General features: G+C 46.3%; 1 protein-coding gene across 2 annotated transcripts in view; it reads right to left on the bottom strand.

The window, feature by feature from the left end:
- RHOQ (ras homolog family member Q) overlaps window positions 1–27,516 on the bottom strand; it is a 60,662-nt gene that overhangs the window by 12,900 nt on the left and 20,246 nt on the right. For both annotated transcript variants that reach the window (XR_008320203.1, XM_053312299.1), the window contains exon 3: window positions 128–292. Coding sequence is in view for 1 of the 2 variants with exons in the window: in XM_053312299.1 (XP_053168274.1) it covers window positions 128–292 (165 nt within the window). In the remaining variant the exon portion in view is untranslated. The remainder of the gene's footprint in view (window positions 1–127; window positions 293–27,516) is intronic.

Below are 27,516 nucleotides of genomic sequence, written 5' to 3'. Positions count from 1 at the left end.
TCTACACTCATAGGCATAAGCCATGGCTCATCTGGGAGGAAGGTAAGCTTAACCAGCCTCCCCCGCCTACCTGCCCACCTCCCCACCCACCCGTTTGTGTGAACGACCTCATTATCTTTGGACCTACCTGGGTTCCAACTAACAAAAAGGGTACATTTGGTGCATATTCTTTCAGCTCTGGTACCCATTCCTCCTTGACATTCTGAAAGGAAGCTGGATTCACCACAGAGAAGCAGATGAGGAAGACGTCAGTCATGGGGTACGATAATGGTCTCAGGCGATCATAATCTTCCTGGGGACAGAAATTAAATATATATATAGAGAGAGAGAGACACAGAGAGAGATGCTCTGCATTAGTTGGTCATACTTTGGCTGCTACAACTTCTGCTCAATATATTTTGGTGATCCCGTGCAGTAATTGCATCCATAAGATTCCGACTCTAACCTGTGCCACATCTCTGGTCCCGAAACTCACCACCACGATGGACTAGCTGTCTGTACCGGACCTAGAAAGGCATGAACTCATAAAGGAAGACGCTGAACCAGCAGAAGGGTGGTGGTGCCCACTGAAGACATCATGTAGCCAACAACAGTCCCACCCCTTCCTGGATCTTCCGGCCAGCCCTGCTCTAGAGCAGGGATTCTCAACGTTGGGTCCCCAGATGTTTTTGGACTTCAACTCCCATAACCCCCAACCGAAGGCCACTGGGGCTAGGGATTATGGGAACTGAAGTCCAATAACATCTGAGGACCCAACGTTAAGAATCCCTGCTCTAGAGAATACACCTGTGGTTACCTCCCCCGCCACCCCCTAAGTGGGAGGGAAACCCTGAGCAGCCAGGTGAGCACTCTGTCTTTGGAGCTGGAGCACAGCCCTTTTGTGGGGGCCTGCAAGAAGCCTTCAGCATCCCTGCACGGAAGGCTTCTTATGTAGCAGGCTGGGCACAGGGTGCGGGGAAGAGATTTTCGAGTCTCTCCTCACAGTGCAAAAGCCCTTTCCACTGGTATAAATATGTTCCTGAGGTTTGCATATGCAGGAACATAAATATCCCCCTCAGGTCCATATGCGTACAATTGTTAAGGTCTTTTTGTGGTGGGTGGAGGGAGATGCAAACATTACTCCCTCCTCCACAGCCTGTCCCCTGTGAAAGAAGCCTTTAGCGCAGGGATGCTGAGGTCGCATTGCAGATTACAGTCACTGGAGGACTGCACAGCAGGGTCAGCCCAACCACTAGGCAGAACTAGGTGGTGACCTTGGACACCAATTCTTTCTGGGGGGGGGGTGATAAACAGTGCCAGAATATACAGCACAGCCAAATTATTCTCTCTTCCCCCTCTTCTATTGCACCCCTGAAGTACTGCACAATGATGCAAGAATGCAACATATAATACCACCCCCTGCTCCCCAGAGGGCCTGCTGCACATCCAGCACAACCAAATATACAGTCTCCTCTGCTCACTGCACCTCTGCCCCCAACAAACAATTGGGCTCATAAGCTGCACTCCCCTCTCTTGAACATGAATGGCCTGCCTCCATATTCATTTCCAAAGAAGAAATGGTCTCAGACTGGATTTCCAAATTAACAGCAGCATCTTTTCATCTCCAAAGTCTTAAGAGTTTTGCCCCCATAATAGCCTGGGGACTCTCCCCCACCGTATCCTCAAACCAGTGCAGGCTAGTCATTTGTGCGGCCTGGTCATTCGACCTGGCGGATGAGCAGCCCGCAAGGCTCAAGTTGAAGCCAGGGCTCCATACGCCTCGGCTGGGAGTGGGAGAGGCCAAACGTCGCCTAGGGTGCCCAAATCCCTAGAGCCAGCCCCGATGTGGAGAATGTCTGTCTTTTCCAAGATCCCACAGGGTCCCCGGCACGGCTGAACAGGGGCCACCCTTGAAGCAGGAAGCTGCACATAAGTGTTGCCTTGTGACCAGTGTTCCCTCAAAGGCGTGCACATGTGCACATGCGCTCACTTTTTTTTTAATGTCCACTCAGTCAATTTTAGATCCTGCTCAGGTTGAATTAGGAAGGTCCCACTCTGAATGCACATGCGCACACACTGCCTTGATACTGCTGCCCAGAACAAAACTCATTCTGCACACAGATGGGGAAAAAAATAAAAAATAGAGAGAACACTGCTTGTGACCAGTCCCCAAAGCAGAAGCATCTCCTCCTCTGTCCTCGGCCACTAATATTTCGTAAGACATCATGGGTTACTGACCTCATAACCTTGTGAGTTTCCCCACCCAGCAAGCAGAAGCCAAAGAAGCAGACCGAGGACATGGAAACTTAAATTGCTGCTGTCACAAAATGTGTTTTGCCTTAATGCGGGGAAGAGGAGGAGATGCAAGGGCACTGCTTTCAGGACTGGCCACACGCCTGCCGTAACGTGTGGTTTCGGCCTAATCCCACATCTAAATCCAAGATGCCCCAATGCACCACAATGGCCTTCAATTCTGCCTGCCCCACCGAACAAAGGATGAAGTAAAGCCAGTGGAGGAGAAAAAAGCAATTAAACAGAGCAGAGAATTAGTCCTCTTCTGAAGAAAGGCTTAATCATCTGGGACCTTTTTAAAGGATTTTGTTCTGTTTGTACAAAATAAAAAAAGAAGATAGTTGAGAAACACAGAAACATGAAAGATCACAAGTTGCTACAGAAAAAGAAAAAGCCAATTATTCAATTGCTCTTAAAATACCACCATTTGAGATCGCTCAGAGGAAAAGACAAGAAGCAGGTTTCAGACAAACAGAAGTCCACAGAACACAATTGACCTATGAACTTTACTGCTACTGGACAATGTCACCACCACTAGTGGCTTTAAAAATTAATTAGATCAATTCACAGAGGCTACTAGTTATTAACAGCCAAAATGTAACCTTAATGGACAAGAGTCAGCATACATCTGATGTGTGACAAACAAGCCTCAAGGGATATGACAATCCCTGTATCCGTAGGCCTTCACTCTTTCTGTCTTGCTTATTATATCCAGGAAAGCACAATCTTTTCTGGGCGGATGGCACAGAAGAATCTAAAAGTAACCACCCAACTACAAATTAGATGTCTTTCCAGAGTGTGCAATTTGCAGGCTAGTGTAAAACTAAAGACAGATTTTTTAAAAAGAAAAATCAAAGTGATTTGAGAGGGACATCATTCCCCACGATGAGCACATACGTTTCTTTTTGTCCAATTTTTTTACTACAGATGCAGCAGGTTTTGAAACAAGAGGATCAGTCTGTACTGTTACAGTCCAAGACCAGCCAACAAATAATAAAAAATAAAATACAATGCAAATATGGTACAGCAAGAAAAACCACCAATACAATGCCCCAACGCTACAGCAGCCTATACTTTATACACAATGAATTCACAAGCTTGACCAGATGTTTCCCGATCATTCGTGCCATAAGTGCAAAATGTTGAGACTCTGATGGTCATTTCAGCACTGGAGTCAGAGAGAAAGAGCAATGTATAGAAGTCATTTGACCTGCCTGGATAATCTGTCTTTGAAACAATACAAAATTCTGCTAAATCTGTTTACCAGAGGCAAAAGTGGGGTAAACGTACACACCATGAAATGTGGGTTTATTATTACAGTCCAAGACCAGAAAACAGCAACAGACACAGCAATCAACAAAATACGGAGTTATAAGGACTGTTATTTCTTACACACCATGAAGAATGATCCGGCTTTGAAATGACTTTCAACTCTAGAGGGAAAACAACTATTGTCGACACTCCATGTAGTGGAATGGCAGCATTAGGGACCCGACGAGGTTGCTGTATGATCGTGTTTCCAATGGAAGTAGCACGGTGCAGCTGCCTACATGCTGTTTTAAGTCACTGCACAACTGTGCACCATCAAGGCTGCCTTTCACATTGCACAGCAACTCTGGTGGGTCCCTAACTCCTGCATTTCGCAATGTGGAATATCCCTCTAAAGAGTTAACAGGAAGTGAATCCCTGTCTTGACTGACAGGCTGGTGACGTCCAGGATTCGACCAATCAGTTCAACAGGTGTTTGGGACATGAGAGCTGCAGGGGGGAATTCTGGGAACAAGAAAGGAAGTTGTGGCAGAGAGTGTGGACTAGCATGAGGACAGATGCTTCATGGCTGGAGGCTGCAGGATAATTTCTCAGGCTAAGAGATCTGCAGGAGGCTTGATTCTCATCAGGAGTTTGGTGAGCCAAGGAAAAGAGAAGCCAGGACTTTGTTGGCTTCGGGAATCCAGCTGACAGAACAGTTTGTGTAGTCAGACTTTGTGTCAGGAAATTTATTTTTATTTGTGTGTGTGCTTTGCACTTCCTAAATATCTGTTATTTTCAACGAAGTGACTTGACAGCACACTTTACCTTTAACTAAATTTTAAAGTGTGCCCCAGCATCATCGAGGTGCCTTTGAAGTATTCTTGTAACCAACTAATTATTTTGAAAGTGTTTCTAAAAAAGCTAAAAGTCTCAGACAGAACCAGTCTGTAGTAATTGAATAAAAGTTTTTTTTCTCTCTCTGTTCTTTTTACAAGCCTCAGCAGGTTGGCTATTAACCCAGAAGGGGGCGCGATAAGTGGGATTTCTCTGGTGCAGAATATGGCTCAAAGATAGCTTGGCCAAATTAACAATTAAGGATTAACTCCATGTGCAGGCAGACAAATGGGAGAGAGAGGTTTGATTCTTGCCTACTGGCAAGGGGAAGCAAAGTAAAACGGGGATTGCTAGTCACCCCAAACCCTGTTGGGAAAGACTTTCTATAGAGGCGGCTTGGTGGCAGCGAGATTTACCCTACCAGAATTTTTTTCTTTCTTTCTGGGTTTTGGAGAGTTAAAGATTTTTAAGCCAGACAGTCTGCTTCAGCAGAGGAAAGGAATGACTCGGCGCTAGAGTCTTCCCTCATGTTGCAGAACTGGTTTAGACCAGTCAGGGAGATTATCCAGTAACCTGGACTGAGTCAGGAGAGGAATTTTCCATGACCCACAATACGCTACAAAAGGATACTTGTCCTACCCTAGTTTGGGAGCTTGTAATTGTGTGTGAGGGGAAAAGCAAACTCAGTGGAGGAGACATTTCCTCCTACCTCAGTAAAGTGCTGGGTACGAGAGCCGGGTAGGGCATCATCACTTGACCCAGCTCCTCTCTCCCAATCTCTTCCTCCCCCTCCAACCTTACTGTTTCCCTCACACACAATCACAAAATGGGAGTGCACAGCTCCCGAACTAGGGTAGGACACTTGTCCAACAATAATTATGATAATCTGAACTGCCTTTGTCAGCCATTCAATAACCAATGGCCGATATGTTGAGCAGCGTGATGTGGTCAGTGCCAACCCACACTGCTGCGGACTTGCAGTGAAACCTCAGCAATCTGGCCCTTTTGCTCAAGGGAACAAATATTTTGAGTAGTGCACGCGCACTCCGGAAGCACTACTACTATTACTACGAAAATTTATATAGCGCTTTTCAACAAAAGTTCTCAAAGCAGTTTAAATAGACAAACACAAAGAAGATGGTTAAGTGCTAATTATAGCGGAAACATGTCACTGACAATCAAGCAACATGCTCCAATCTAACTTGCACTTCCAGAGTTCAGGCATGCTACTTTTAGTATTTGCACTCTGGTGCAAAAGTGCATGGCCACCAGGGCTTCACTAGGAAAACCCAGCAACACGGATGGGCCTACTGTGAGATCACAGCAGCACATGTGGATCGGCACCATCCACATTACACTGCTCAACATGTCAATCAATAAGACTTTCCTAATATTACTGACTATGGAATTGGTTTTAAATTAATATAATTTATGGCCTCTCTTCAGCTTTGTAACCGCACAGCTTTTGCGACGTTCAACACAACTTCTGCCCTCTGAATAGTGCAGAATCCACCGTTTGCAAAGAATTACTTACTTTAGTTAAGATTAATCATCTGTAGCAAGATCCACAACAGGCAGAACGATTAAATGTATTACTCACATAGTTCAAGACACTGATTACTGGAAAGGTCTAAAACACAGGACCTTAAAAAAATAAAATGTCTAGCAGCCAAAACATACAATGAGAAGAATACCTCACAACAGTACTCCAGCAGAGCACAAGACATACCACATATGCAACACAATGCTGATACACAGGAGTCTCTCTGCCCCACACTTGACCCTACCTGACAATGGGCCAATTTATACACACAGAAGAACCAAGCGATAATGTTTCATCTTGTACTGCTTCCGACGGCAGGGGAAAGTTTGTGTGTTTCGGTGCCATTCGGTGCGGAAAGCTCCATGTATATAGAAAAAGTGTAAGCCACGGAGAAGGAGAGGTTGGGCCCTTCCCACTGATGTACCAAGCTCGTTCACATGATCCTAATTAGGGTAGGAGATGCTAGCCAGGTTTGGGAGCACTGCACACCCCACTTTGCGACCATCTGCGAGTAAAAAGCAAGGCACGAGGGGGAGGAAGTGATTGTGTGCTAAGCAGCAGCTGAGTCAGAGGGCGCCATCGAACCCAGCGGCTCTCCCCAGCCCTTTAACGGGACAGGATGAAAAGCCCTCTGACCTAGTGTTGGGGATGCCCTGATGGGCTGCGGGCCGCCACAAGGGATCAGGCTGATGCCTGAGAGTTTACCTCGCGGCACGAGTGTCGTCGATCCCTCCTGGCCACATAGTCCCCGATGAGGCTGTTTTGCCGAACCAGGGAGCTACTGCCTGGACCTCACAGGGTATCGAGACACCACCGCTCGGAGGCAGCTCTCGCGAGATGTCGGGCCGAAGTCTCGTGAGACGACAGGATCTCGCGAGAGTTACCCCATATGGCAGGGGCTATACAAACCAGGACTGGCCTATGATGAAAAGCCAGTCCAGGAGGAGGGCTGCCGAAAGAAGGAGCCCTGGGAATCCTTAGGAGACCTGGAGGCAGCAGTTCCCTTGGGTAGTCTGTGAAGGTAACAGGCTGCCAAATCAGCGGCACGTCGCTCCCCAGGGGCCATAACCCTGAGGCAGCCTGAAGTCCCGTCCACGGGGGAAGGCAGAGTCTCACACCCAGCTGTGTGAGTCCAACCCACTGCCAGTGGAGGCGCAGGGCGCTTCCGTGCACACTAAGCTGTGCATCAGAGTCGCTGCACCACGACTTCCTTTATTCCCAGTGTCAGCAGTGACACAGCTACTCTGATGCTCTATTAGTGCGCATGGAAGAGCCTGCACCTCGGCTAGCAGTGAGGACGGGCTCTTGGTTGGCTCGCAAGCTGCGCAAACGTCTCTGGCAATTTTGAAAAAACACTCGAAAACCCATCTTTTTGCCCAAGCTTTCTCAGCTTCCTAAATTTTTAGGTTTTGATTTCTGGTTTATTTTTAAAACGTTAAATTGTTTTTAGTTTTGGTATATGTTTTTAACTTGTTTTATGTTATTGTCAACTGCCAAGAGACGAAGGTTTGGGGCAGTGTACACGTTTGATAAATAAAATAAATAAATGTCTCTTTCCCACCTTCAGAAGCTGCGTGGATGGGCTGGTGAGCACTGTTCCCTCTAATAGGAGTTCCCAGATGTTGCTGACTACAACTCCCAGAATCCCCAGCCAAAGGCAACTGCAGTTGGGGATGCTGGGAGTTGTAGTGAGCAACATCTGGGAACTCCTGTTAGAGGGAACAGAGCTGGTGAGTATCGTCTACACAGACTGACAGCAGCTTCTTCAAGGTTAGAGGCAAAAGCCTCAGCCCTATCTGGAGATGCCAGGCAGGGAACTTGGAACCTTCTACATGCAAGCATGCAGGTACTCTTCCCAGAGCAGCCCCATCCCCTAAGGAGAATATCCTACAGTGCTCACACATGTAGTCTCCCATTCAAATGCAAACCAGGACAGACCCTGCTTAGCAAAGGGGGCAAGTCATGCTTGCTACCAGAAGACCAGCTTGCTCCCCGCTGAGCCACTCCTAAAATCTAAATGGCAAGCTTGCAACCATGAGGACCAGCTCTCCTCCCATATTCAAACATGCTAACTTCCCTCTCCAGTCAGTCTCTGAAGTGATACAGCCCAGCGAAAGGTTCTCTTATTGATTCTGCAGCTTGTATAAACCGTGGCAGCAAGAAATGCAACTCTTAAAACAGAGCAAGCCACACGTGCAATTGAACATAGAGCCCTATTCACAAGAAATCCTCCTTGCATTCATAAGGAGATACCTTATACTGAGTCAGAAGAACACTGGTCCAGCTTGCTCAGTATTGTCTATGCAGTGACTGGCAGGAGTGATGCCAGAAGGCAGGATGCCTCTGAGTACCAGTTGCAGGGGAGTAACAGCAGGAAAGAGGGCATGCCCTCAGCTTCTGCCTGTGGGCTTCCCAGTGGCATCTGGTGGGCCACTGTGTGAAACCGGATGCTGGACTAGATGGGCCTTGGGCCTAATCCAGCAGGGCTGTTCTTCAGAGTCTCTCCCAGTCCTACCTGGAGAAGCCAGGGATTGAACCTGCGACCTTCAGCATGCAAAGCAATCAGATTCTCTGCCACAACCTGCTTTTAACTCCAGGCTGCAAAACTTTGGCCTTTCAGCTAGTTTTGGATTATATTATTATTTCTTGTTTACACAGTCAGACAGGTGTTATTGACTGGTTTGTTTTAGCCAGACATCGAGTCCTTCCCAAGGACCTGGGATGGCTAAATTTTATTGTCAATTGTTATAGATATCGTCGCAGAATACAGGCTGTTCCCAGTAAAGCTGCTTTTTGTAATTGGCTGATGGTGATTTCTGTGGCCCCTATGGTGTTGAGGTGCTCTTCAAGGTCTTTTGGAACTGCATCCAGGGCACCAATCACCACTGGGATTATTTTGGTCTTTTTCTGCCACAGCCTTTCAATTTCCATTTGTAGATCTTTGTATTTGGTGATTTTTTTCTATTTCTTTTTCTTCTATTCTGCTATCCCCTGGTATTGCTATGTCGATTATTTTCACTTGTTTTTCTTTCTTCTCGACTACAGTTATATCTGGTGTATTGTGTGGCAGATGTTTGTCTGTTTGTAGTCGGAAGTCCCATAATATTTTTACATCATCATCATTATTATTATTAACAACATGTTATATCCCGCTCTTCCTCCAAGGAGCCCAGAGCAGTATACTACATACTTAAGTTTCTCCTCACAACAACCCTGTGAAGTAGGTTGGGTTGAAAGAGAAGTGACTGGCCCAGAGTCACCCAGCAGGTATTATGGCTGAATGGGGATTTGAACTTGGGTCTTCCCGGTCCTAGTCCAGCACTCTAACCACTACACCACGCTGGATTATAACTTCCATCATCCCCAGCCACAGTGGCCAATAGTCAGGGATGATGGGAGTCGTCGTCCGACAACAGCTGGAGGGTCAAAGTTATGCAGCCCTGTTCTAAGTAACCACAGAGAGGAGGAACAGGATTACACCCACAGACCCCACTTCTGTTGTGCCTCATCTGGGCACAACTTCTATGGGAGGCTGAACATTCAGGGTGTGACCACAAGGGATGGCGCTGAATACACAGAGGGATTCTCCATGCATGTCAAAACTCTGGACAATCAATGGCCAGTGGGTCTACTCACACTCCCCTCTATACTGAATATGGGAAGGATTTCTTGTGAGCAGGGCATAGACATGTAGGTGTTCCCGCTTCACATATTTCAGTGGATTGGGGCAGGGGTTGGAATATCCTGTGAGAGACAGGAATATGTGCCTATTCTTCCAGAAAGCAAGCTGTATTTACTACGACTATGGACGTTTATATACCACTTTTCAACCAAAGTTCTCAAAGTGGTTTACATAGAAAAGTCAGAGGTGCACCTAGGTAATTTTGGAGCCTAGACCTAAAGGCCTTTGGAGGACACCCCTCTGCTGCAAACTGAGCCTCATCATGTTCAGCTGGGCGAGCACACTACCCGGGACAGACTGAAGAGGATCTGGGGGCCCCTGGGGGCTTTGGAGACCCAGGACTTTGGCCCCAAAGTCTAGGGGTAAGAGCACCTCTGAGAAAAGTAAAGACGACATAAATAAGATGAGCCCCCTGTCCCCAAAGGACTCACAATGTAAAAAGAAACATAAGGCAGATACCAGCAACAGCCACTGGAGGGTGCTGTGCTTGGGCTGGATAGGGCTACTGCTCTCCCCCTACTAAATATAAGGGACTCACTACTTTAAAAAGTGTCTCTTTGCTGAGTTACCAGGGGCAGAATATATATTTCTAAAGCTAAACTAGGTATGTCGGGATAGGCCCACGTGTTTAAACCAAGGCTGCACAACTTCAGCCCTCCTGCAAATGTTGGACTACAACTCCCACCATCCCTCACTATGGCTGAGGATGATAGGAGTTGTAGTCCAAAAACTGCTGGAGGACCAAAAAGGTTTTGTGGCCCCGGTTTAAATCCATAACTACCACAATCACATAAAAAAGGAGGAGGGTAGGGTCCAATTTAACAGCAAAGAGAGTGCACAAATGCATGCAAAAAAGCATCCCCTTTCTTGATGCCAAGAAAACCTGTTTCCTGCCATCTATCTAAATTATGCAAATTGAAAACATTTGCATTAATCTCTCTTCCAATGCATATGTAAGCGTTGTGCATCATTTATCCCAATGTTCCTAATCAGAGGGAGGGGCCATCTTGAGTATTGAATCCCCATTCTGGCTTTTGAGACTTCAGCAGCCATCACTGTGAAGGATATCTTTGCACAGTAAGGACTAGAAACTTGATTTTTAAAGGAGGAGGAGGAAAACTTGAGATGCTCAGAAAGATAAATCTCTCTACCAATACCACATTCAGCGTTTTCTCTGTGCTCCCTCGAAACCATGGCATGCATGCAGCCTACGCAGCAAACTGGGCTTAAATTTTATTCACCCTTCCTCCGTGAATTAGACTCCCGAGAGCCAAGCCAGGTCCCGATTCAGTCCTCATAAAAACCCCAGCTGCAGTTGTGCAAGCACGCATGAAAACACACAAAACCCAACTTTCTTTCTAGCTCGGAGGAGGGAGTGGGTTTCTTGAGGCATGAAAAACATCTGAAGAACTTGAGTGGAATATTCTGAACACACGGAGCGGAAGAGCAGGGAGGCCGGCGCAGTGCAGTCGAAGTGCCCAAAAAATGAAGTCATGTTAAAAGCACACACGTACTCCTTTGGCTGGAAAGCAAACTGGTCTGCTGGCAGCACAGAATCAGAAACTGGAGGACTGGGAGTGGGTGTGTGTGTGAAAGGTCTGGAAAATGAGGATTGGAAACAGCTTTCAAGCGGTCTTTCTGCATGGGCCGGAAAGCACAAGGGAGCACCGGAATGCCAAAGAGGACGGCCTCGTGAAAACAGGGCTTATAGCAGCAAGCTGACCAGGGGACCCTGCAATTATTGTCTTTTGATCAGGTTGTAATGCGCAAAGGAAATATACGCACAAGGTGTGGTGGCAAACTGGGAACAGCCCTGCATCGGGATGCCTTTCTGGTTTAAAAACCTGTCCCACATTAAAATGTTACGGCCTCGTCACAGGAGCTGTTAGACGGAGGCAAGGCTCAGATCTAGGAGCCAAGCAGAGTCCACTAAAATGGACTCTGGAGAGGAGAGCTGGTCTTGTGGTAGCAAGCATGACTTGTCCCCATAGCTAAGCAGGGTCTGCCCTGGTTGCATATGAATGGGAGACTTGATGTGTGAGCACTGGAAGATATTCCCCTCAGGGGATGGAGCCGCTCTGGGAAAAACATCTAGGTTCCAAGTTCCCTCCCTGGCTTCTCCAAGATAGAGCTGAGAGAGATTCCTGCCTGCAACCTTGGAGAAGCCGCTGCCAGTCTGTGAAGACAATACTGAGCTAGATAGACCAATGGTCTGACTCAGTATATGGCAGTTTCCTATGTTCCTAAAATCAGGGCTGGCCTAAGACACTTTGTTGCCCATGGCACAGGACAATATGACACACCACACACACACTCACTCACTCCTCTGTGGGCGGGTGCTCAGCATTCTCAGGCCATGATGCTGAGGCAGCCAAGGCAACATGTGAGCTCTCCGATATTATACCACCAAGTCAGGCAGCCGCCGCCAAAGCATTCCTACTGTATGTCAGTGGCAGGGGGCATAAGCAGGAGCGAGGAGCAAGGAACGGAAAGTGAGCCATATGCCCCAGTGGGGTGCCATGTTCCCTCTAAGGCGTGCACACATGCCTGCGCTCACAAGGTTTTCGATGTCCGCTTAGTTAATTTTAGATCCCGCTCAGGTTGAACCAGGAAGGCCCCATTCTGAATGCACGTCCACACACACTGCCTTGATGCCTCCACCCAGAAAAAAACTCATTCCACATACAGATGAAAAAAATTAGAGAGAACGCTGGTGGAGTGAGGGAGGGCGGTGGCCGTGAGCACTGGCAGCGGATGGTAGCTGCTGGTGGCAGGAGGGGAGCGCTTGGGACACAGGAAGCTGCTTTCTACCGAGTCAGCCCATTGGTCCGCCTAGCTCAGTATTGTCTACACAGACTGGCAGCAGCTTCTACAAGGTTACAGGCAGAAGTCTCAGCCCTGTCTTGGAGATGACAGGGAGGGAACTTGGAACCTTCTGCATGCAAGCATGCAGGTGCTCTTCCCAGAGTGGCCCCATCCCCTAAGGGGAATATCTTACAGAATATCACACATGTAGGCTCCCATTCAAATGCAAACCAGGGCAGGTCCTGCTTAGCACAAGGGGACAATTCATGCTTGCTCCCTGCCAAGCCACTCCTCAGATGGGGTGACCACCTGACCTTGCGCCTCACAGAAGGGCTGCTCCCGGCTAAAAGCTAAACGGCAAGCTTGCAACCATGTTAACTGTTCAGCTATATTTCTATCGCAGCGGCCTGAAGGAACATGATACAGCCACCTTGCTGAAGCTAAGCAGGTGTAGGTTTGGTCAGCACTTGGAGGGGTGACCACATGAGAGCCCCAGATAAGCTACCTTGAGTTCCATGACGGACGTAGTAGCAAGATTTTTCTTGTGTGGCATTACGTGAACGTCTCAGTGTTGCTATATAAGAAACTGGGTTCTGTGCACTGAAATGTCCCTGCCCAGAAAAACAGGGGGTGGGGGTGACAACACCACAACCAGATTTTGCACCAACTTCCTCCTTGTTCCAAGACCCATTAAAGAAGGGACAAACTCCAAGAACGGAGCTGCTGTTGAGAATGTGGGTTGGCACAAAAACCTAGAAGGGGGTGGGTATCTTTTGCGGAGAGAAAATTCTGCTCCCTAGCCTGTTTAGCCTCTCCAACTGGATTGCCTGGTTTTTCTACCCAGACTAAAAGTGAGGTTGGAGGGCACGCACACAACCACCAAGCCCAACCCCCAGTCGTGTGGGTGAGTGGGCCGCTGGGAGCCAGCTCAACCACAGAGCCGGGAAAAAGGAGTGTCCCGGAAGCCGACATTCACCCAGTGCTCCCCATGAGCAGCACACTGCATTGTGGGATCCCTGAAGACCAAGCCGCCCTCTTGCCAGCTTCGGATCACCACCCCATTCACCGCAGCAGCGAATGTGTAGCTGAGCAATGCAGCAAAGCAGGGAAGGAGCTGCAATCATGCAGGGGAACGTAGGCATAATCTTGCCACCCCTCCAGCCTTCTCTAGCCCCAGGGATTTTGGTCATGTGAATGACCTTATTATGTTGTATGAGTGTACAGATGTCTATACCTATGTGTATATTTTGTACATATTTTTGTGTGAATGACTGTACTTGCTTTAATTTTAAAAGGAGCAAGTTTTGCACGGTATAGAAGTATTTTAAATAAATAAACAAATAAACAAACCAACCAACCAACCAAATAAACAAAAGTGAACCTGGGTACAGGTCCCTCAAATATATGGTGCTGAACTAACATAACATGTGAATAAACTACCTGTGTATACAGATCTGTACCTGTGTACCCTGTACACTCAACCGAATGAGTGTTGAATATAACATATGAATGTGCCTTGTGTTTTCTACTTATATAGGGTACAGTTGTTGGGGGCAGTGTTTAATATCTAGAGAGAAATGGACAGGAATGTGGGCTTGTGGAGAAGTAGTGTCATCCGTCCTAAAGGCTGTTCTCCTTAATTCTGTTCAGGAAGGGCAGACTGTACTTCCTCAGTAAAGGAAAGCGGAAAGCATGTCCTGCATCATGTGGAGGACAAGGCGGTGGCGGTAGCAGGGACATCTCTGTGCACCTGAGGCAGGGACCAAACGCCGCTCACCTTCATGTGCAATCTCCTGCCCCCCCCCCTTTTTAAAGCTTGGGGCAGGAAGACATCTTGCCACCTCACTTGTACTCCAATAACCTGCTGCCTGAGGCAACTGGATCACTTTGTCTCATAGAAGAGTTGCCCCTAGGCAGTCGGACACCGTATTCAAACTAGTCCTCTAACCTTTTTCCGTGCTGTAGCATACTCACACACACAACTATATGAAGGAAACCAGCAATGTGAATCAGCTCAAAAACGGCTTCAGGTGGAGAAAAAGCAAGAGATTCAACTGGTAAATGGAAGGGACAGGCCATAGCAACAACCTCCTTTGGCTTTCTTTCAAGAACATCAGAACAGCCCTCCTGGATCAGGCCCAAGGTCTATCTAGTCCAGCATCCTGTTTCACACAGTGGTCCACCAGATGCCGCTGGAAGCCTACAGGCAGGAGTTGAGGGCATGCCCTCTCTCCTGCTGTTGCTCCCCTGCAACTGGTATTGAGAGGTAATGTGCATCTGAAGCTGGAGGTGGCCCAAAGCCTCCAGACTAGTAGCCATTGATAGACCTGTCTTCCATGAATTTCTCTAAGTCCCTTTTAAAGCCATCCAAGCTAGTAGGGAAATCACCACATCCCATGGCAGAGAATTCCATAGATTAATTATGTGCTGTGTGGAAAAGCACTTCTTTATGTTGGTCCTAAATTTCCCGGCCTTCGGTTTCATGGGATGACCCTCTGGCTCTAGTGTTGTGAGAGAGGGAGAAAAAAATTTCTCTCTGTCAACGCTCTACTCCACACATAATTTTATGTGCCTCTATCATGTCTCCCTGCAGTTGCCTCTTTTCCAAACTAAAAAGCCCCAGATGCTGTAGCCTTGCCTCATAAGGAAGGTTCTCCAAGCCCCTGATCATCTTGGTTGCCCTCTTCTGCATCTTTTCCAGCTCTTAAGATACGGTGACCAAAACTGTGATCAAAACTATGGAGGAGAGGTCTATCATTGGCTACTAGTCGGAGGGCTACAGGCCACCTCCAGCCTCAAAGGCAGGATGCCTCTGAGTTCCAGTTGCAGGGGAGTAACAGCAGGAGAGAGAGAGCATGCCCTCAGCTCCTGCCTGTGGCTTCCAGCAGCATCTGGTGGGCCACTGTGCAAAACAGGATGCTGGACTAGATGGGCCTTGGGCCTGATCCAGCAGGGCTGTTCTTATGTTCTTAACTGTACACAGTACTCCAAATGTGGCCACACCACAGTTTTGTATAAGGGCATGATAATACTAGCATTTTGATTTTCAGTCCCCTTCCTGATTATCCCTAGCATGGAATCTGCATTTTTCACAGCTGCAGAGCACTGTGTCTACAATTTCAACAAGCTGTCTACCATGACCCCAAGATCTCTCCCCTGGTCAGTCACTGACAGCTCAGACCTCATCAGTGTATATGTGAAGTTGGGTTTTTTTGCCCCAATATGCAATTTATCTAACTAGCATGCCCCCCACCAAAAAAATATGCAATTTATCTAACTAGCATGTGCCAATGAAGTCAAGTTGAACATCTCACTAGCCAAAACCACACAAGAAGAAAGAAAGTCCTTCAGATCTGAAGCTTTAGAAGGAGAGGAACTCTACTAGAGCAGGAAAGCAACGGGGAAGCTGAGCAGGCTTAGAGCTGGAGTTTAACTAGTTTGGCACTTATGTAACTTTCCTGTGCCCATGTATACTCTGCACTTCCTAACAATGGAGAAACTAGCTGAACCCCTAAACTAGCCCAACAATGGAGTAGTAAGTGCCTTCATGGCATCCACATTGGGTGGGGGGAGATGTCAGTATACAGATTGTTTTCTTCAGTCTACATTTGCCTTTGCCTTTTAATTAAAGTAGATATGCCCAGAAGTGTTTAATGTGTGTATTTTTACAGGTCCCCTTGAAACTTCAAATGTTAGCTTGGGCAAAACATACACTGTGCCATAGAAGGCATAGTGAGACAACCTTACAGCCACTAGGTAGACTGTACAAAATATTTTTTTAAAAAAATCAATATTTTATCTGTATATCTCAGAGAAGGGCATCACCACCCACTGAGAGTTGGGAAATAAAGCTTGGCCAATAACTCAGTGACTCATTCATTTGGCCAAGAACGGTACTTCTTGTGTTGTAGTAAGACACAGTGAATAAAGTCATTTCTAGTTTCCAAACTGTATTAGAACGCCCATCACCAGGCTGACATGGAGGAAAAGCAGGCGTACATGGAGGAGAGCCAGCATGGTGTAGTGGTTAGAGTGCCGGACTAGGACCAAGGAGACCCGAGTTCAAATCCCCATTCAGCCATGATACTTGACTCTGGGCCAGTCACTTCTCTCTCAGCCTAACCTACTTCACAGGGTTGTTGTGAGGAGCAACTTAAGTACGTAGAACACCGCTCTGGGCTCCTTGGAGGGAGAGCAGGATATAAATGTAATAAATAAATTAAAATAAAATAAATATATCATCTTGGTGTGAACAGAGACAATGACTGTTTAAGAGAAGAACATCCACACTGGTTCCATGTGACTCCACAGCCTAAATACAGAGGGGCACCGTGGCTATTCAGAATTGAATCCTCACTGTAGTGATGCTTCTCTCATTGGGAATGATGGGGAAATCATCACTACAGGGATGATACAGTTCTTTGCATCCATGGAGCCTCTCTGCATTTGCTAGCAGGGTGGACAGGCTTTGGAGTTGTACAGAACCAATGTCTGTTGGACCGATGAGGTTCTGTGCAGAATGTAAGCGGTTGCCAGCAACATGCTATCTCCTTTTCAGTCTGTTTAAGAGACATGCTGCATTCAGACACAGTGGGAGTCCTTCCTGACTACCCCTTTCCTTTCTTCCTTTGGCCCAGGGGAAATCCTGCTGCAGGCAGGTGTTTAGAGCCTTGCCAGGGAGCTGTATATAAACTATTATATTCCCAACACTTGCAGGAGCCTGAAACCTGTAACCAAGGTTTCCATTGTGGTCTTACAATTTCATTTGGAATCAGATATTGTGGCTATCAGCCAGAATGAGTTACTCCTGAGTAGTCCTATTGAAATTATATAGTCCTTTACATTACTCCCTGAGCAATATTATTCAGTAAGTTAGTCTGGATGTCAGCCAATTATAATAAAGATAATGGGCAGGATCCAGACTAATTAGTCATGACTAAGCACCACTGAAATGAATGAGCCAAGTTAGTCGTGACTAACTTAAGTTCCATGAATTTGAGTGGGACTTAGACATTTTATTTGTTTGTTTGTTTTTATTTTTACGCTTATATCCCATTCTTCCTCAAGGAGCCCAGAGTGATGTATACATGGGTATGTTTATCCTCACAACCCTGTGAGGTAGGTTAGGCCGAGAGAGAAGTGACTGGTCCAGAGCGATACAGTGAGTTTCATGGCTGAAGGGGGATTTGAACTCGGGTCCCTCTGGTCCTAGTACAACACTAACCACCACACCACACTTGCTCTCCTACTTAGTATGGATCCTGCCCCATAAATTCTCTCTCTCTCTCTCTCTCTTTCTCTCTCTCTCTCTCTCACACACACACTTCAAATCTGCATGCTTCCCCTGAGATGGGGTGTATCAGTCCAAAACTTGCAGCCAGCTCACACATCCAAGTCTTTCTAGAAAACCTTAATGACAATAATCTTAGCTCAGTTCCTGATGAAACCACAGACTTCCATAAAAATGCTACGTAAATGTAACATTTAACATAAAATGTTACTTAAGGCCTTGATGTGCCAAACCTAAGCTGTGGAACACAATTCTCAACCTTTCTAGAAAGTCACACATTAGGTGCTTTGGTTTTAACAAAGAGTTCTGTCCTCATTTGGAGAGCCTTGTTTTCTTTTCAGTTTGAAATCATTAGATGGACTGGGTCTCACCATCAGTGAGAGCTGGTTCCTAGCGGTGAGCGGGAAGAGCGGGCTAAGCCCACTCTCCCTGCTCATGAGTGGGCAGGGAGCCCTGGGTGGCCGGATCGGCCGCCCACATGATGGCCGGCCCCAAGACAGAGCCGGCGGGGGAGTGGGGGGAGCAGGGGCCATGCGGTCCCTGGAAGCCCCAGTATGCCCTGCGCGAGCGCGCAGGGCATACTGGGGAGACCCCCAAGCCGGGAGGCTGCTTTTAAGCCTCCCGGCCGGGGGTCTAATCACAAGTAGCCGCAGCTTGGAGCTGCGCCGCGGCTACTCACGAGCAGATAGTCCACAAACCCAGGCTAAGGGGCGGGCTACAGGAGCGGGTTAGCCGCTCCAGAACCACCGGGCTCGGCTGCAAGCCTGGTGGTTCTGACGATCACAAAAATCGGGCTAGGATTTTCCTAGCCCGGTTTTTGTGATCGTAAGAATAGCCCCGATGTGTTTTTCAAACTGACTGGGGGGTGAAACCAGATATTGATAGGGGCTTAGTGTGGGAAACAAGCTGGTTGAAGTAGAAGTTTGTCATTGATTACTGCCTAAAGCACGATCCCCAGATATTGGGTCCCCAGATATTGTTGGACTACAAATCCCATCATTCCAAGCAACAACGGCCATAGTGACGGGTGATGATGGGAGTTCCAGTCCAGTTAGAACATAGGACATATAGGAACACAGGACATAGGAAGCTGTGATATACTGAATCAGACCATTGGTCTATCTACAGTGAGGGAAATAAGTATTTGATCCCCTGCTGATTTTGTCCGTTTGCCCTCTGACACAGAAATGACCAGGCTATAATTGGAATGGTAGGTTTATTGTAGCTGTGAGAGACAGAACAACAACAAACAAACCCTCAAAAGCCCAGTGCCCAAAAGTCAGCGATGGATTTGCATTGTAGTGAGGGAAATAAGTATTCGATCCCTTCACAAAAGATGTCTTAGTACTTGGTGGCAAAACCCTTGTTGGCAATCACAGAGGCCAGACGTTTCTTGTAGTTGGCCACCAGGTTTGCACACAACCCAGGAGGGTTGTTGTCCCACTCCTCTTTGCAGATCCTCTCCAAGTCAGAAAGGTTTTGAGGCTGATGTTTGGCAACCCGAACCTTCAGCTCCCTCCACAGATTTTCTATGGGATTAAGGTCTGGAGACTGGCTGGGCCACTCCAGGACCTTCATGTGCATCTTCTTGAGCCGCTCCTTTGTTGCCTTGGCTGTGTGTTTTGGGTCATTGTCATGCTGGAATACCCATCCACGACCCATTCTCAATTGCCTGGCTGAGGGAAGGAGGTGCTCACCCAAGATCTGACAGTACATGGTCCCGTCCATTGTCCCTTTGATGCGGTGAAGGTGTCCTGTCCCCTTAGCAGAAAAACACCCCCAAAGCATAATGTGTCCACCTCCATGTTTGATGGTGGGGATGGTGTTCTTGGGCTCATAGGCAGCATTCCTCCTCCTCCACACACGGCGAGTTGAGTTGATGCCAAAGAGCTCGATTTTGGTCTCATCTGACCACAACACTTTCGCCCAGTTCTCCTCTGGATCATTCAGATGTGCATTGGCAAACTGCAGACGGGCCTGTACATGTGCTGCCTTGAGCAGGGGGACCTTGCGGGCACTGCAAGATTTCAGTCCTTCATGGCGTAGTGTGTTACCAATTGTTTTCTTGGTGACTATGGTTCCAGCTGCCCTGAGATCATTGACAAGTTCCCCCCGTGTAGTTCTGGGCTGCTTTGTCACCGTTCTCATGATCATTGCAACTCCACGAGGTGAGATCTTGCATGCAGCCCCAGACCGAGGGAGATTGACAGTTATTTTGTGTTTCTTCCATTTGCGAGTTATCGTGCCAACTGTAGTCACCTTCTCACCAAGCTGCTTGGTGATAGTCTTGTAGCCCAGTCCAGCCTTGTGCAGGTCTACAACCTTGTCCCTGACATCCTTCGACAGCTCTTTGGTCTTGGGCATGGTGGTGAGTTTGGAAGCTGAGTGATTGCCTGCTTCTATGGACAGGTGTCTTTTATACAGGTACTGTAACAAGCTGGGATTAGGAGCACTCCCTTACAGAGGGTGTTCCTCATCTCAGCTCGTTACCTGCATATAGTGAAAAGACACCTGGGAGCCTGAAATCTTGCTGGTTGATAGGGGATCGAATACTTATTTCCCTCACTACAATGCAAATCCATCGCTGACTTTTGGGCACTGGGCTTTTGAGGGTTTGTTTGTTGTTATTCTGTCTCTCACAGCTACAATAAACCTACCATTCCAATTATAGCCTGGTCATTTCTGTGTCAGAGGGCAAACGGACAAAATCAGCAGGGGATCAAATACTTATTTCCCTCACTGTAGCTCAGTATTGTCTACACCAGGGCTGCTCAACTTCGGCCCTCCTGCAGATGTTGACCTACAGCTCCCATAATCCCTGGCTACTGGCCACTGTGGCTGGGGACTGTGGGAGTTGTAGTCCAAAAACAGCTGAGGGGCCTAAGTTGAGCAGGCCTGGTCTACACAGACTGGCAGCAGCCTCTCCAAGGTTGCAGGCAGGAGTCTCTCTCAGCCCTATCTTGCAGATGCCAGGGAGGGAGCTTGGAACCTTCTGCTCTTCCCAAAGCAGCTCCATCCTCTGAGGGGAATATCTTACAGTGCTCACATGTGGTCTCCCATCCAAATGCAACCAGGGCGGACCTTGCTTAGCTAATGAGACAAGTCATGCTTGCTACCACAAGACTAGTTCTCCTCTCCTGGTTCTGAATTACCTAGTCTTATTTCCAAAGTGGAATTGATTCATTAGAAGCTTCCATTATTCTCCCCTCAGCCCACTATATTAAATGCACAAAGTTAGTCCGGAAGACTCTGCATGGAACTTTGCTGCAGCTTCCAGTTAAACCTGGGGCGGCTTTGGACTCTCTGAATGTCTCAAGCATTCTTTCTTTAGTTCCTGAAGCAGTAGAGGAGGGTGTGCTTGGCAGGAAGTGGCAGTTAAGAGGCAAAGGAGGTCAGGAGAAGAGGAGAAACTCTTACGGAGCAATGGCCATGTGGATGCCAGGGGGTAGGCAAAGGGAAGGCAGATGAAGTTGTCGCTTGAGGCAACCATGTCACCTTGCATCATGGAAGGACCACCCTTGCAGTTATACCAGAATTCAGGAGGAGTGGAACGCATGTCAGAGCACCCCCATGGAGCTATAAAAGAATGGAATGAGGGAAGTCTACTCATCCCTAGGAACATGAGTATCCCCAGATAGTGAGGCTGTTCTCACGCACAGCCTAACCCAGGCTAGGGTCAGGCTGCACGTGAAAACTGCCGGGATCAGGCCTAGCCGTGCTTCTTAGCCCAGCTGTTAGCTGAAGTTAAGGGAGCGAGTGCTCCCTCAACCCTGGCTATGGGGGTTGTGCGCGAGCTGGGCTACTACTAGCCCAGCCGCAAGAAAAGGGGGGAACCTGAGCGCGCATCACTTTGGGGAAAACCCCAATGCATCTCACATGCCACGCAGTGCATTGTGTGATTCATGGACAGCAAATCCCAGCCTCTATTGACCAGCGCAGCCAGGAGCAGCGTGGAGATTCAGCTGCATTGCTCTTGGAGTCGGCAGTGCTGGTCTTGCGGGCGCACAGCTAGTGCACTGCCCAGTCTGTGAGCGGCTGTCTGGGCAAAGGTAGGTTGAACCCTGCCTTCCTCCTGCCCGCTCAACCGCGTGCACACTCGGGTGTGTAAACAGCCCCTTTATCAAGTGCTCCTCAAAGAGGTCGATCCAAGGGTAACTTATTATTTTATTATTAAAACAGGGGTATAAATATTTTAGATAAATGTGGGGCATAAATGTGGTGGCCTCCCAGCTCCAGACAGTCTTGGAAGAAACGGGTTATCTAGACCCGTTTCAAACTGGCTTCCGGACTGGCTATGGGGTAGAGACTGCCTTGGTCGGCCTGATGGATGATCTCCAACTGGGAATTGACAGAGGAAGTGTGACTCTTTTAGTCCTTCTGGACACCTCGGCGGCTTTCGATACTATCGACCATAGTATCCTTCTGGAGCATCTGAGGGGGTTGGGGGTAGGAGGCACTGCTCTGCAGTGGTTCCGCTCCTACCTCTCGGGCAGGTTCCAGATCGTGTCCCTTGGAGACTGTTGTTCTTCAAAATCTGAACTTTTGTATGGTGTCACTTAGGACTCCGTATTGTCTCTGATGTTGTTTAACATCTACATGAAATCACTGGGAGAGATCATCAGGAGATTTGGTGCAGGGTGTTTTCAGTATGCTGATGACACCCAAATCTATTTCTCCATGTCAGCATCATCGGGAGAGGGCATAACCTCCCTAAATGCCTGTCTGGAGTCGGTAATGGGCTGGATGAGGGATAACAAACTGAGACTGAATCCAGGTAAGATGGAGGTACTCATTGTGTGGGGTCAAAACTCGAGAGACGATTTTGTTCTGCCTATTCTGGATGGGGTCACACTTCCCCAGAAGGAACAGGTACGCAATCTAGGGGTGCTTTTGGATCCAAGTCTCTCCCTGGTGTCCCAGGTTGAGGCAGTGGCCAGAAGTGCCTTCTATCAGCTTCGGCTGATACACCAGCTGCATCCGTTTCTTGAGACAGATGTCCTCAAAATAGTGGTACATCTGCTGGTAACCTCCAGACTGGATTACTGCAATGCACTCTATGTGGGGCTGCCCTTGTACGTAGTCCGGAAACTACAGTTGGTCCAGAATGTGGCAGCCAGGCTGGTCTCTGGGTCATTTAGGAGAGACCATATTACTCCCGTATTGAAGGAGTTACACGGGCTGCAGATATGTTTCCGGGCAAAATACAAGGTGCTGTTCATAACCTACAAAGCCCTAAACAGCTTGGGCCCTGGGTATTTAAGAGAACATCTTCTTCGTCATGAACCCCACCGCCCATTGAGATCATCAGAAGAGGTCCGTCTGCTTCTGCCACCAGCTCGTCTGGCAGCTACTCAGGGACGGGCCTTCTCCGTGGCTGCCCCGAGGCTTTGAAATGCGCTCCCCAGTGAAATAAGAGCCTCCCAATCTTTGACAATTTTTAAAAAGTCTTTAAACACACATCTGTTCAACCAGGCTTTTAACTGATATTGTTTTAATTGTTTTAATGTTATTTTTAGAATATTGTTTTTTAAAATTGTTTTTTAATTGCTGTGTTTTAAATTTTGATTTGTTTTGTTTTTAACTAACATTTTATCTTGGTTTTTATCTGGTTGTGAACCACTCAGAGACGTAAGTTTTGGGCGGTATAAAAATATGTTAAATTAAATAATAATAATAATAATAATAATAATAATAAATTTGGAGATGTTTAAGGGATGTTGGTGGCTTTGAACTGACTGCTTTTGATGCTACTGTTATTTAATGCTACTGTTGAATAATAAAATTTATTATTATTATTTATTTACAGAGAGGGCAAGAAATCAGGATTCTGTCCCATCCATGAAAATTACTAGTTACAGCACTGCTCTTATCCCTCACCAATACACAGAGGCAGCAGAAAGAGTTTTTTTCTGTTTGCTTCATCTCTCTTGAATGTATCTCTTTTGTCAAGAAGATGGGGTTTGTTTGTTTTTTGGGGTGTTTTTTTTTTTTAAGACTCTACAAGTCAGGGCAGGGAAATCTAGTTCAGATCACAAAAAGATTGCACACTCTGGAGAAACAACTCTGGGTTTTGTACGTTACATTGCTAACCATCTGTTGCTCCTCACAGCTTATGGCAAGGAATCGTAAGGGAAGGCTCTTAATCAGAACCATCTGTTTTTAGAAGGGGACCCAAAAATAGATATCGGTCAGAGCTGCCGAAGAAAGCCAACCTTCATGTGCTGAAGGGTAGCCATTAGCACAGCTAAAAAGGGTATCTGGAAAGAGCATATATATACTCGAAGTTGGCTGCTTGAGAAGGGGAGAGTCCCAGTTACGGATCCACATTATAATCTCTTTCCACAGCGTTGCTCGCTAATGAGAGCCTGCAAATCCTTATTCAGGATGAATCACCCACTCTTCTCTTTTTATCATTTTCTGGAGCTTGACTTCCAAAGTTATCTTTTTAAGGTGCTAAGGAAAGGTCATGCCACGGATTGTTTTCTTCTCTTTTGGCGATGAACCCATAATCTTGTGCACTGGATACAGGATTGGAATAATCTCTTTAAAGCTGTTTCAAAAACGTATAGCCCAAGGCTAATCACAGGCTTAAACAAAGAGGGAATGAGAAAGAGAAAGTCAGGATCAGGGCTGTGTATACTCCAAACTAACACTCCCTCTCAAAATTCTATGCCAACGTTACACAAATTCTGCAAGAAGAAAAACTGGATTCTGCAACCAATGTAAGTTATGCAAATTGGGGCACATTTATTTTGTTACTTTTAAACTATTTTGCATGGTGTACACTGTTTCTGAGGGGCACAGAGCTAGGAAGCCCACTGAATTCCTGTCCTGTGACCACTGCATGAAAGCTCAATTCAGAACCACACTAAACTATGGCTGGTACTAACCATGCTTTAGAATCTGAAGATGGTTGGTGTTTCCCAACGGCAGTCCGTGGTTCAGAGTAGCTAGACTGCTTTTCGATTTTGCCCTCTTAGCATCAGGAGTTTGCAAGACCACTCTATAAGGCAGCAGTCTCTGGAGGAGGAGTGATCGCCATGGTCATGGATTGACAGCTCAGCCATCACTACAAACCACTAGTAATAAATACAATCTTTACTTTGCAAACTCAGTGCAAACTGTGGTTTTCGATTCTGGTTGGGCAGCTGATTAGAAGCCCTTTTCTAACTGGAATATTGCATTAAGCCAACATTAAGCATTCTTAACCATGCTTTAGCATGAAGTCTGACCTGAAAAATATCAGGGAACCCGCACAATTATTCACCAATTGCTCTGGTTCCCACAGTTACGCAGGAATAGCCCACATGTGCTCAACAAACCACAAGGCAGGGTTGGCCAACCTGATGTTCTTCAGCTGTTGGACTACGACTCCCATCATCAGCAACAACTGGATGATGGGAATTGTAGTCCAACAGATGGTTGGCCACCCCTGTTATCAGGGCTGGAGGTTTTTTCTTTCTCTCTCTTAAAAAAGAAAGAAAAGCAAACAACATTTCTTAGGAAGCTGAATGCCACAGCCAACAGCACTATTTTGTGGCTTTTCAACAAGAGCTCTGCTCCAAATACTACTATCCTTTTGGAAAATTAAAATTGTCAAAGGTAAGGAGCAGGGCCTTCTCTCTGCCTCCAATTTCTGGAAATGACTTCCTGCAAAAGGTTTGCCAAACTGGGGAGATGGGCAGATCTCCACCAAATGATAGGGCAAACAGTGACAGTAACAGGCCACAAGCAGGGTGGATAAAAATCAATGATTTTAAAAAAAAAATTGAAAAAATCAGATTTTTTTGATTTAAATCGGATTTTTTTGATTTAAATCAGATTTTTTTAAATAAAATGCTTTTTGAGGAAAATATATTACCATCCAAAGGTTATTCCATCATGAAATAAAGATTAGTTTTTTAATTATGTAGAATAAGGCTGTATATGTTTAATTTTTTTGGTAAATAAATTCCATTAATCCATTCACAATGTCATGCTCTTCCAGAGGTTTTTGTAAGATTATTGGGCAGTTTCTCTGCCTACAAGATATTATCACAGATGCTTGGTTTACTTTTGCAGTTCTCAAAACTGAATTTGACTCAGCAGAGATCACATGCCTCTTCTTCACAGCAAAAATGTTATGACATGAACAGAGTTGAGAAAAAGACCTTAATCCTATTGTTCTACAAACCTATGAATACAGAATCAACCCCTTCAGTGCTAAGTTTCAAGAAATTCAGTGAAATAGAATAGAAACAATATTTTTCTGATTGTTTGGAGTGGAATAGATCTGCACAAGAAGAAAGTGAAAGTAAGTGTGAGGAGGGAGGGGCAAGCAGACAAACAGTACAAAATGAAAGTGAAACTTTCTGAGCACAATACTGCATAGCCACAGACAGACAAGTCTTTGGATCTTTTTGTGTGTATGACCTGAGGTTTATCACATTCTTTCCTTGGAGGAAAAAACCTATAATGGCAGCAGGCCATAAAAGAGACCCAGTTTGGCAATATTTTAATGAAGTTCCTTTACCTATCGGTAAGGCAGGCATGCGTGCAAAATGCAAACACTGCAACAAAGAAATGCAAGGCCTGGTGGCCCGAATGAGGCAACATCATGAGAAGTGCTGTGATGAAGATGACCAAAGAAACACATTTGAACAGGCAGGATCTTCAGGTTGGTAAACATTTTTATGGAATCATATAATATTTCTAAAGACTGCCTTGAACTGTCATGTTTGAGCAAAATTATATTTCTTATTATTACTGCATGTTACTGTCATTTGGTACAGTTATGAAGAAAAGCAAATATTCCTTTTGGGGCAGTGCTGTGTACAATAAGCAGAAATTGTATAAACAATAAAATAACAGCATTGACTTTTTTGTTTAGGGGAATTTGTGGATTCTGGAAACTATCCACCTTCAAGATCACCATCCTCCTGTTCTACAGTTTCAGAGTTATCCATCCAGGATAGTGCTTCATTAGCATCATCATCAGACACCCACAGCCACATATCACTATCACCTAAAAGAAAGAAAAAATCCTTCCCTCCTGGAACCACCATAGATAAGTTTGTGATAAAAACTAGCAGATTAGAAAAAGAGTTAATTGATGAAAAAATTGCCCAGTTTGTTTATGCAACGAACTCTTCTTTCCATCTGACTGAGAACCCACATTTCATTAATATGGTTCAGTCACTGAGACCAGGATACAGTCCACCCAGCAGAGCAGATGTTGCAGGGAAACTGCTGGATAAAGTGTAGGACAGAGAAATGGAGCAATGTGCAACAGCTCTGGAGGGTAGAATTGTTAACCTAAGTATTGATGGGTGGAGTAATGTCCACAATGATCCTATTGTATGTGCTTGTATAACAACAGAAGAAGGGAAAGTCTTCCTTGCACAAACAATTGATACGTCAGGAAATGCACACACAGCAGAATACTTACAAGAAGTGGCAGTAAAAGCTATAATAACATGTGAACAAAAATTCAAATGTCTAGTATGCAGTTTGGTCACAGACAATGCTGCAAATGTATCCAAGATGAGAAGAAATTTAGAAGAGCAGGAAGGGAATACAAAGCTAATAACATATGGTTGCAGTGCTCATTTGCTGCACCTCTTAGCCAAAGACTTAAGTGTTCCAGAAATAAAGACTAATGTTGTTGAAATTGCTAAATACTTCCGTAACAATCACTTTGCTGCAGCAGCTCTGAAAAGGATGGGTGGAACCAAGCTAATGCTCCCACAAGATGTTAGATGGAACTCTGTGGTGGACTGTTTTGAGCAGTATATCAAGAACTGGCCTATTCTGATGACAGTTTGTGAACAAAATCGAGATAAAATAGATGGCACTGTCACG

Source organism: Hemicordylus capensis, chromosome 1, assembly GCF_027244095.1.
Source record: "Hemicordylus capensis ecotype Gifberg chromosome 1, rHemCap1.1.pri, whole genome shotgun sequence".
Lineage (NCBI taxonomy): Eukaryota > Metazoa > Chordata > Lepidosauria > Squamata > Cordylidae > Hemicordylus > Hemicordylus capensis.
Note: the sequence above shows the minus strand (reverse complement) of the source record. Positions and strands in the feature narration are given on the sequence as shown.